This window comes from Protomyctophum bolini, assembly GCF_963924005.1.
Source record: "Protomyctophum bolini genome assembly, chromosome: 14".
NCBI classification, from domain to species: Eukaryota; Metazoa; Chordata; class Actinopteri; order Myctophiformes; family Myctophidae; genus Protomyctophum; species Protomyctophum bolini.
Genome location: NC_137875.1, coordinates 32,840,980 through 32,852,416, shown reverse-complemented (window position 1 = coordinate 32,852,416; position 11,437 = coordinate 32,840,980). Strand labels below are relative to the sequence as shown.

At 43.1% G+C, this 11,437-nt stretch overlaps 1 protein-coding gene across 3 annotated transcripts; it reads left to right on the top strand.

Moving 5' to 3' along the window:
* Positions 1-2,451: 2,451 nt before the first annotated feature.
* Positions 2,452-6,734, top strand: ikzf5 (IKAROS family zinc finger 5). Of its 3 annotated transcripts, XM_080781561.1 has the most exons (4): positions 2,452-2,857; positions 3,089-3,250; positions 3,861-4,034; positions 4,177-6,734. In XM_080781561.1, exons 2-4 carry the CDS (start codon positions 3,118-3,120, stop codon positions 5,142-5,144), a joined length of 1,275 nt encoding a protein of 424 aa, XP_080637687.1. In that variant the 5' UTR covers positions 2,452-2,857; positions 3,089-3,117; the 3' UTR covers positions 5,145-6,734. The 3 variants fall into 3 exon arrangements, with proteins under 3 accessions (XP_080637687.1, XP_080637689.1, XP_080637688.1); XM_080781563.1 differs by lacking the exon at positions 2,452-2,857 and having other exon boundaries at positions 3,119-3,250; positions 3,824-4,034; XM_080781562.1 differs by lacking the exon at positions 2,452-2,857 and having other exon boundaries at positions 3,191-3,316.
* The last annotated feature ends 4,703 nt before the right edge of the window (positions 6,735-11,437 follow it).

Sequence of the window (11,437 nt, the reverse complement as noted above, 5' to 3'; positions counted from 1 at the left end):
AAGGACTGTTTTTCGTGCAAAACTAATGCTTGGATGGATTCAGAATGATGAAAACCCCCTAGTCACATCACATGCTACTTAAGGCATAATGAAATGTGGAACATTTTGCCTTATAATGGTTGTATGGTACCCCAACTTTCAGCAGGTGTCAAAAATTCCCCTAGGGTGGTTGAATATAAACCAACGTGGGATATGTTAGTAGACACCTTTACAAACACATTGGTGAAAACATTCTTGGTAAGACATTTATTCCCAGATTTTATAAATATCCACTGACTATATCAGCCACCTGGATGAGAATGGCCCTGTATCTTCCAACTTGTCTTTTGGTGAATCAGCGTGCACACTTTTACTGTAGCAATGTCACCAGAAGACACGCATGAACTATTAACTTTAAACTTTTATATAACTTTGTGATTGATTATCATCAAGGCACCAGCTTACCCATTATGGTCGTAGAATCTTTTGGAAGTCACGGAGCACGGGTAAGTCCATACAGGTGTACAGGAGGACCAAGCTGGTGTCACTGCTGCTGAGATTCCCCCGGCCTGGAGTGGACATGTAACATACTCATTGTAGGAAACTGTGTCATTGTGTCACCTGAGAGAACAGAAGTGCAAAATCGAAACGTTTGACTGGTTCTCCCATTAATCAGATGAACCATATCGTCCCAAATTCTGCAAAAAAATCCCCATTATACAAGCACACAACAACGCGTTGTGTTTGTAACAACGTTGTGAGCTCCCACTGTAATGTCTGCTCTTTATGTGTAAGGTGAGTAGGGAGCTGGTGTTTAATTCTGTGATGGACCAGTGTGGATGATCAGGTACATTCCTCGTCATGGGCAGCAAAGATGTCAAGGGGCTCTTCCAGTAGGTTGATAGCTTTGAGGCGCCAGCGAGAGGCCCTCGTTGCTCTGCTGAAACCGCTCCCCAGTGGCTGTACACTGCACAGGTCTCTTTTCTGAGGGACCCTGTAATGACAGTATCTATGCTGGAAGCTGACTGATTGTCTGTGGTGTCGAACCCAGCTGTTCAAACCCCCCGTTGACTGCCATCACACTGCGCAGCTGGCTGGGCTTGTGTAAGTGTGTGTCTGGCTGCTGTCATGAATAAGTGTGTATGCTGTGCCTGAGGTGGGATGCCGACATTGACTCTCTTGTCACTGCGACGCTGAAGGGATTGTCTCAGCCCATACCGGGTCTTCCGGATACAACGGCTCTCCATCATTCAAGTAGATCCAATCCAATGATGCACTCGTCCTGGATGTCGGCCAGCACTATTTTGAATTGTAGCAGTTTGTATACTATTAGAAGGATAACCCCCTTGAGGTGCACCGTCTAGTTTTGGAGGGGGTCCGAAATCTGTCAGATCTGTTGTGTTATTTAGAAAGGGTTTGTGAAACCCAATAAAAGCTTTATTTACAAAATAAGTAAATGCCACCGATTTCCAATCCAATTAGAAAGAAAATAAACGGGTTTTTTTGTACCAGGTCACACAACTTGCTGCAGAGTCAGCTGTTGAAGGTTTCAAGTCCAAGTTAAAAACTAATTTATTTAGGTTACATTTTATCTTGTAAACGTTTACTTTTAGTTTGACTATCACTGTTGTCAAGTTATGTTTCTGCTCTTACTCTTTGTTGTGTTTGCTCCTTTGTGCCTGTTTTAACTTGATTGTTTATATTGTTGTTTTTACTGTACAGCACTTTGTAACTTTGTTTTGAAAAGTGCTCTATAAATAAAATTTACTTACTTACTTACTTACTACTCATAAAGCCATTGAACCTGCATGGGGGTGCCTGTTAAGTTGCTGTTGACTTAGCCTAAGATTTAGACTCTCGTAGATGTATTTATCGATTCTGTCATGATGTCAGAATCGATAAATACATCTACGAGAGTCTAAATCTTAGGCTACTGTTAACTGGTCCATGGGCAGTAGACTGTAGGCTACATGGTCTGGAATCTGGACCATTATAAGTCCAACATAACAACAGGCCATGTTTTGTTCAACACAGCCAATGGTTAATTTGCCCTTTTGGGCCGCATAGTAGCACAAACAATGACAAACCGAGAATCATCACATCTAAACAGGTTGCCTACCTTTAGCATCTACTTCTTGACTTCTGTACAGATGGTGTTGTTGACAGTCAGTAGGCCTAGTTATATTTGGTGTGTTGGTGTGTTAGAATGTTTGTACAAAATGTATGCCCATATCTAATACACTTGTGGCCTGCCATCTTGATGTAACTCAACCAATTAAATGTGCGTGGCACAAGACAACATCTAATAACGATTGTGTTGATAGATTTATGGGACTACCGGTACCTTAAAAATAGAAAGAATCAAATGCACTCAGCGAGTGCGTCTTACATGCTTTTTCTGTTTCTTAGCGGAACCTTCTTTCGCGGTTGTTGTTTCACCTTTTGCGGGACTATTTTCGCGGGTGGACACGCTGTGTGCAACTTCCACCCCTTCAACAGCCTCATTGTTTTCTGATAGCGATGTGATCCAACGAAAGACCCCCCAAATAACCTAACAGCACGCTTCGATGTGTTCTTGATTTTCTACGGCCAACGTAAACAATGAATTTGCGGGCGAGGGACGAGACACCGTTGATTAAGTTGGAAGGATGTAGCGCTTGAGTCTAACATAAGCTAACGTTAGCCGAGTTGCTAACGTAGCGTTGGTAACAACAAGTCAACAACATAATGATGGGGATCACTGTGTAACGACCAACTAAACAACGGATCGGGCTGTTTTGCTCGCTGCCTGTCGTGGATCATCTTGTCTGGGTATCGAGCTGTACACCACGGCCGCCCAGGCGAAATTTACGGAGAAAGTCCTGGTTATTTTGAAAGGGTGAGTGGTACATACAGTGCAAAAATCTATGAGTGTTCATTTAACTCGAGTTGGAAGTTGGAACCATGCAGCTTGTCCTATCTCTGATCAAACAGTTACAGAACAGTGATTTATTTACATGTCTGGTATTTTGTTGTCAGTTTTAGAGATGCTGTTGCCAAATGTAATTTACCTTTTATTTGGTTTCAGAATAAAGATGCCACTTTAACTCATGTTGAATTGCCATTTCAGTGTTGGCCCCCGCAACTGACACTCTTTCAATGGGCGAAGAAAAGCCAGACACGTTGGACTTCGTCAAGGATTTCCAGGAGTATCTCAGCCAGCAAACTCAACATGTGAACATGATCTCAGGTTCTGTGAGTGGCGTTAAAGAGGCAGGCGGGTTGCCAGCAGGTAAACTGCTACTCAGTTGGCTGCTTTGAGCGTTTTTAACCACATCAGGTCATATTATCGCCTTCAGTAAGTACACCTGTAACAGTATATGGAATAGCACTTTGCGAGGCACCAAAATCGCAGTGTTGAGTTGACAGCGGTTGTTGTCACAAATAATTTATCATGATTCCAGGTTTTAGTTAATTTCTTGACAAAGTAATAGAACACTTTTAAAGCAAGCAGTTACCATTTCACTGCTGATTCTGTGGCTATATTGCACTATGAATAAAACTCATTCAGATTGTTAAATTGTGAACATATTGTGTAGAAAGTAAAAATATCAATTACACGTGAAAATTACTTACCGTATTTGGATTCATTCTGATTATTATTATTGAATCCCGACTGCCCTGATTTGAAGACTTTCCACCTTTGCATAAATGATAACATAAATTACTTATTAAATAAAATAATGTATCCAGCGATTTAGACTTTAGAGAATATGACATGACTGCATCTCTTGCTTACATGCATACCCATTTAAAAGCATGGTGCATATTTTTACTCTCCTACTTGGCATCAATCTGTCACCAGATGATGATCAATGTCTGGCCATTGTTTCTATAAACAGATTGCAGTCAGAATGGTCTGGATCACCCCTCTGTGGACATGTCCCTGGAGGACAGCTCAGGGATTCTGGTGGACGGTTTTGAGAGGACTTATGATGGAAAGCTCAAGTGTCGCTACTGTAACTATGCCACCAGAGGCACAGCACGTCTCATTGAGCACATCCGCATTCATACAGGTGAGGTTGAACATGATGCAACGATGCCGTGTGTCCTCTTTCTGAAAGCAAATGCATATTTCTTATTTTTGACTCGCGTCTGTCCAATAAGATTTTGCCCACTGACATAACTGTCCCTGTAAATGTTTGTGTTCCTCTATAGGAGAGAAACCCCACCGCTGTCACCTATGTCCCTTTGCCTCTGCCTATGAGCGCCACCTGGAGGCCCACATGCGTTCGCATACGGGCGAGAAGCCTTACAAGTGTGAGCTGTGTTCCTTCCGCTGCAGCGACCGCAGCAACCTGTCACACCACCGCCGGCGGCGACACAAGCTGCTGCCCATGAAGGGTGCTCGCTCGCTCTCCCATAAGAAGATGCTGAGCGTCCTGCAGAAGAAGGCTAGCTCGCTGGGCTACGGCCGCAGGCTCCTCATCAACTTCAGTCCCCCGTCCATGGTGGTGCATAAAGCCGACAACATCAACGACTTCTCTCACGAGCTGCCCCACCTGCGCCAGGCAGCGTACGAAGACCAGGGCACCACGGCCGAGGACGGGAGCTCCCGGGAAGAACACCATCACCATCACGATCTAGTCATGGAAAACCCGCTGAACCAGCTGTCTACTTTGGCCGGCCAATTGGCAAGTCTCCCCTCTGACGTGCAGGCCCCCACCCAGCCCAGACCTATATCTCCTGGAGCCGAGTCTATAGTTGATGAGAAGCCATTCCTCATCCAGCTGCCTCATCCAGCCACAGCCCCCGTGGTCGTCTCGTCCGGCGTGGCCCACGCGCCCTCTTCTTCCCCCATCACCTCAGAGCCAAGGCCCCCTCCCCACAGTAGCTACAGCCCCGAGGGAGGACCCTGTAGCGAGCACAGCGGTCGCACCAGTACTCCCAGTATCACCAACAGCCAGCCCAGCACCCCAGCCCCAGGTCTGCCTGTGCCACACCATGACCCCCAGATTTTGCTCCACTGCCTGCACTGTGACATCTACTTCCCTGATAACATCCTCTGCACCATCCACATGGGCTGTCATGGCTATGAGAACCCTTTCCAGTGCAACATCTGCGGCCACAAGTGCAAGAACAAGTATGATTTTTCCTGTCACTTCGCTCGGGGGCAGCATAAGTAGAGACTGGATATGTAAACTATTTAAAGGACCATAATGGAACAGTGCTTGGTTTTATTTAACACATTTCACATTGATTTTATTTATTGCTTCATAACTTTATTATACCGGCCTTGATGTAGCCTAGCCTTTTAGATGCGTGTACTCACTTTGATTCAGAGGCGGGGAGAATTGTGGAAAATGTCACCATGAAGGTTTTAGTTTGCACAGTTTAAAGTGCCCATACAAGTGTATGAAAAAGGGATGTAGTTGCAGTATATGTCTTAACAGTTTTAATTATGAGCATTCCTTGAGTAATAGAGCCTTACCTAAATCATTTCAGAGTGCTTGGTGCATTACTAATCTTTCTTTTCAGTGCCTGACATGTTCACCTGCTCTTGTGTCCTAGCTAGGAAGGATTATATATAAATATGGGTGGTATTGTGATATCTCCTCCCTGCTGTAATTAGATTGGTACAGAGACATAAAACGGCTATTATAGTTTCCAGTTGTAGCTGTGACAGCTCCAAAATTCTACTCCATGAATGCTGCTAAGAAACTTTAATTCCAGCTGACTTTTACTTTGGCACCCATTTAGAAATGTTACTCTGGGTTGGTCTTCTAAAGGTACCGGCACATGGAATTGTTTTTTTGTGAATTTATATTGTTTGTGAAGGTCCTCCACCTAGTGCCCTTCAATTAGCAGCACCAAAGCAACTTGACTCCCATTTTGCTGAAGGGGTTTTATTGAAAAGAAAGCATTGCCTTTTAAATACTGTGTCAAGTTCTGACCTTTTGATGTTGTAACGGGTCACTTTGATATTCATTAGCTCCACTTTTAGAGCAGTGTCGCCGTGTTTTTTTGTGTCTCCTGTGAACACTGTTTTGTTCAGAATTGCCAAGTAGCACCAGTGATGCCATGTGTTAGCCTTTTGTGATAACCTGCCTTGAGATGCCTCCATGTGTATGGTATGGATCTCAATGCTTTTTATTCTGAATATTTACTGAGTATTGTATTCTGAGTGATGGGATAGATGTTCAATGGAATGTGTTGAGGCACAGATTGCTGCCATAGCGAGGTGTGTTCATTATGTCGGATGCTGTCACGTCTGTTGCTTAGCAACGTGTGTGTGGAAAACATAGTTACTGTTTCTAGGACCAACGGATCCTTCGTTACCCATGCTTAGTAGTGATATACAAGAGGGTCCACCCATACCAAATGGAAATTAATATATTTCAATTCAAAATATACAAAAATTGGCCAATAATGTATGTCTCACATATATAATGTATGAGAGAAAATAAATGTTGAGGGGGCCAATCTATAAAAATATATTGATAATATATTTCCAGGGTCCAAAATGTATTTTCAAATGTTTGGCCAATTATTGTATATTCTTTAAAAAAAAGTGATATATATATATATATACAGTATATAGGTATCCAGTATGGGCAATCGCGATGGCCTTACATTGTGTCGGTGTGTGTTGTAGGTGCTTGAACAATGACGTTTTAAGCGGGTTTTTTGGCGATGACTCCTCATGATGACAAATCATTTTGTGAGATGAATTAATATGAACTAATTTATAAGTAAAGTGTTTTCTAACTGATCAGCTCCTTGTCTTCAAGATGTCTCTTTCCTCCTTTTTTGTCCATGCTTTGTACCAGGGATACTCAAATAGATTGACCTGTGGACCACATTACAAAAATGGCAAGGGGCCAGGGGCCAGTAGATAAAATTACGACATTAATGATACTTGATAACTTCTCTCTTTCAATTGCTATAATAACATAACATGAGTAGCTCTTTGCCTGCCTGCCTGCCTGTCTGTCTGTCCATGAGTAGTTATTTGTCTCTCTGTCCATGAGTAGCTGTCTGTCTGCCTGTCTGAGTAGCTGTCTGCCTGCCTGCCTAATTGTCCATGAGTAGCTGTCTGTCTGCCTGTCTATGAGTAGCTGTCTGCCTGCCTGCCTAATTGTCCATGAGTAGCTGTCTGTCTGCCTGTCTATGAGTAGCTGTCTGCCTTCCTGCCTGTCCATGAGTAGCTGTCTGTCTGTCTATGAGTAGCTGTCTGCCTGCCTGCCCAATTGTCTATGAGTAGCTGTCTGCCTTCCTGCCTGTCCAATTGTCCATGAGTAGCTGTCTGTCTGTCTATGAGTAGCTGTCTGCCTTCCTGCCTGTCCAATTGTCCATGAGTAGCTGTCTGTCTGTCTATGAGTAGCTGTCTGCCTTCCTGCCTGTCCAATTGTCCATGAGTAGCTGTCTGCCTGCCTGTCCAATTCTCCATGAGTAGCTGTCTGTCTGCCTGTCTATGAGTAGCTGTCTGACTGCCTGCCTGTCCAATTCTCCATGAGTAGCTGTCTGTCTGCCTGTCTATGAGTAGCTGTCTGCCTGCCTGCCAGCCAGCAAGTTGGTTAACAGAAAATAAATTGTTATGGCTGAGTAAAATAAAATACAATAAACACAATTTGCCTGAAAATAGATTACCCAGCTATGACCTTTTTCATAAAAAAAAATGAGTAGTGATATGGCTGACTGAGTAAAATAAAACAATCTACCTGAAAATAGATAGCTATAAGTGAAGAGCAATTTTCCGCAATTACCATTTCCGCAATTTCCTCAGTTTCCATTTCCGCAATTTCCGCAATTACCATTTCCGCAATTTCCATTTCCGCATTTCCGCAATTTCCATTTCCACCATTTCTGCAATTTCCGCAATTTCCATTTCCGCAATTTCCATTTCCATTTCCAACTATTAATGGCAGCTGGGTTTCATCATTCAAATAAAATAGAATTCTGTCCGTTTAGCTATAAAATTATGTCAGGGAATAGGGATACACAGTATATGTCTTTCATTTGCATTGCATCTCCTCCCCCCCCCCCCCCAAGCTTTTATTTTCGTTCGAGTAATAGTACAACTCTAATAGTATTACTTATAATAATGTAATTAAAGATAACTTCATTCAGATTTATTTATTTTTATTTCATTTTCCAGATTTATTTTTCTTCTTTTTTTTAGATTTTCATTGGTGGGCCAGTCATAATGGTCCCGCGGGCCTGATGTGGTCCGCGGGCCTGAGGTTGAGTATCACTGCTTTGTACTATATTTCGGAACTTTGTTAAATACTCAGATTACATAATGATACATCAGTCCAGTATTTGTTCTGCTCTATATAAATTAGCTGAAAGCAAGAGATCCATTCACTGAAAGATTCTGAAGCTCATAAAAATAATAGATTTTCAAACTAACATTCACTGGAGTATAAATCAAAAAATTCAGCCTACTATTGCCCATGTTAATGTACTATATTCAGAGGTAATATTTGTAGCTAGAATATTTATCAAAACAAACATGTACTACCATTTTATTGAATTGTGACAAAATACAATAACACAATTTTGACTTATTGCCAAATGGGTTTGCAACATCCAACTGATTTGGGAGAGCAGACCAACCGCATAGCGCCTACTAACGAAATGTGGCATTCTACAACTGAAACTCATTGAAAAGTTACTATGCGTCTTCTTGCCATCTACTCTACATTGAAACCAGAGTCTTTTGATGATGCATTTATTTGTTGCTGATAAGAGGTTACAAAGGATAACAGAAATGCCACAATGAGAAGAATAGCAAGAGCACTTATGATTAGAAAAGATTAAGCTGGTCATCATTGATAATAATAATGAATTGCATTCTTATAGCGCTTTTCTATGCACTACGTGCCTACTCAAAGCGCTTTACAATGGTTCATTCATTCGTACATTGGGAGGTGAAGCGGCGAACAGTCAGCTTAAGCCTTGATCTCCTTGGACGTCGATTCATCCTGTTTCTCAGTATCTGGTGATGAAAGAAAACATTAAACATCATTCTTAGTAATGTCGACAAACCACCTTATTGTGCCTAATAGTAACCCATTACTTTGACTATCTGCTCCGAGGTACAAACGGTATCTGACCTTTCAGCTGGAATGGACCTAGGACCATAGTGTGGCCGTCATGGTCTAGCGTCAGGTCTCGGGCCATGCGGCTGCGGCAACCACGACGGCAGCGGGAACTTTGGTCAGAGGCTGGGCAGATGAGGACTTTGCACTGCAAATACACCATTTCATGGGCTCGCAGAAATTTGAAGGATTTGAAGCTGAAACGGGCGAAGCTATAGGAACCATCCGTGAAGTCATGGTAGGAGCTGTCCCTGGCACATCTTAAGGAGAAACAGAGCCAATGTTATACGATGACATTCGAAGTTTGAATTTATTTATTTACCAGCTTACCAACGTCTTTTAGGCAATCAATTGTCCTCTCTTACAATAGCAATGTCTTCAGAAGACATGCAGGTCTTTCATTGTAGCATACTAGCATTGATAGATTAGCGGCATCTTTGAACCTCATGAATACTAGAACGCTCGCCTGAAAACACGTACATCCGGTCGGAACTGCTCAGCATGATATTCCTAAACGTAACCTCAGTAAACTATGCTTAAATGGTTAAACCTTACCGTATTCCTAACCTTAATTTAATCTGAGTTTAATTCTCTGTAAAACAAATACAAGAATCGCACCACTGAGCGTAATTGAGGGCGAGCGTGTTTAGAGGCAAGTGTTCCAGTTACCATTCTGATCACTGCACCATCTTACCCATTACGGACAAGGTCGTAGGATCTGCTTTGGAAGTCATGGGGCGAGGGTGAGGCCACACAGGTGTACGGGAAGATGACCAGGCCAATGTCACTGCCGCTTGTCAAATTCACTTGGACATACACATTCTGATTTAGAGCCACCTTGTATGGAAACTCTGTCACCTGAGAGAACAGAAGTGGAAAACCGAAACATCATTTTTTTTTTCTTCATTAAAACTCAAGAGGATGGGAACTGCTCTGGCCTCACCCACATACAGTGCTACAGAGGGTTGTGCGGACCGCCCAGAGCATCAGTGGATGTCGGCTTCCCTCCGCCCAGGATCCGTTTGTGTCAGTAAAGCATTTAGGATTATCAAGGACCACATCCATCCATAAGCACGCGGTACCACAGCCTCAAGGCCCGGATCAGCAGGCCAGGGCCGGTTCTAGGCATAAGCAATATAAGCGGTCGCTTAGGGCCACAACCACTGAGGGGGCCACATCACAGGGAGAAGATTCTTTTTGTATGTATCCCCTATCCCATACATGGGCTACTGGCGGCCTGGGGGCCACACCTTCACTTAATGCGGCCTGCAGGTTAATATCAACTGGTGGCCACATGTCAATCAAAATAAATAAATAATAATGACAAAATAATAAAATGCCACTGACTTTCCAATACATTTAGAAAGGAAAGAAACACGTTTTGCACCTGGTCACCAGAGTTGAAGCTCCTGTAGAAAGCCATGCTGCCATTGAAGCTGCCAGTTCCTGTAAAGTTGCCATCGACCGGCTCATGGACTCTGTACACGGTCTGGACCATCATGTCCTGCTCCATCCCACAGGCCACATTCAACCTGAAGTAAGACTGGCGTGTGATCTCACCATAGCTGGAGGAGTAGGCTCGGACAGCGTTGGTGTACACCATTTTGGCACCATTTTCAACCTGTTGGTGGACAAAACAAAACAACTCCAAATGGCATAAATCCGTATGTCAACAATCTGGAAAATAATCATGAAGGATTTACAATAGATGAGCGTTGAGCGGTGCCAGTGACAGACCGCCCGCACACAGTAAAGCCTCAGTGTTAATGTATCCATTTGTAGTGTAGACTGTAGACCCTTATGGGTCCACTTGGTTCCATTTGTATAGTCTCAGGGTTAAATTAACCCAGTTGTAGTAACTTACCTTGAGCTCGGTGCCACAGGCGTTTAACGGGAAGTCAAACACCACTTGGGTTCTGGTGATTCTAGGTCTGCAGTACTGGTCGTTCAAATAGAGGCTGTAGCCATCATAGCCCACAGAGTTCAGATATGATCTCTCAATCACAATGTTCATGTTTCCTGAAGAACAGTCCACACGACCTGACAATGCAAAGTGTGTGCAAGTTCTTGTTGTTGATTACTTAGCTTTTGTTTCTTTAATTCATATTAGACACGCAACAGCGAATTTCAACTGTGAACGAACTCGGGGTTGTGAATGTGATTATATTGTCACGTGATTGACTTTTTAAGTAAATACAAAGACCTTCACATGTAGAAATGAATCCAGTTCAGGGCAAATATCCTGGTAAACTACAGTAACATACATTCAAGATGAAGATGTACCTTTAGAGATAGGCTGAGAAATGCTTGTGAACTCAGCATTGAACCCTCTGCCAGCCACAGAGCCATCTGTCCTGAACACCACCGTCATGTAC

Coding starts and splice junctions, on each gene's coding strand:
- ikzf5 (XM_080781561.1), top strand. CDS start 3,118: ATGGGCGAAGAAAAGCCAGACACGTTGGACTTCGTCAAGGATTTCCAG. Junction 3,251..3,860: donor GGCAGGCGGGTTGCCAGCAG/GTAAACTGCTAC, acceptor TTCTATAAACAG/ATTGCAGTCAGAATGGTCTG. Junction 4,035..4,176: donor GCACATCCGCATTCATACAG/GTGAGGTTGAAC, acceptor GTTCCTCTATAG/GAGAGAAACCCCACCGCTGT.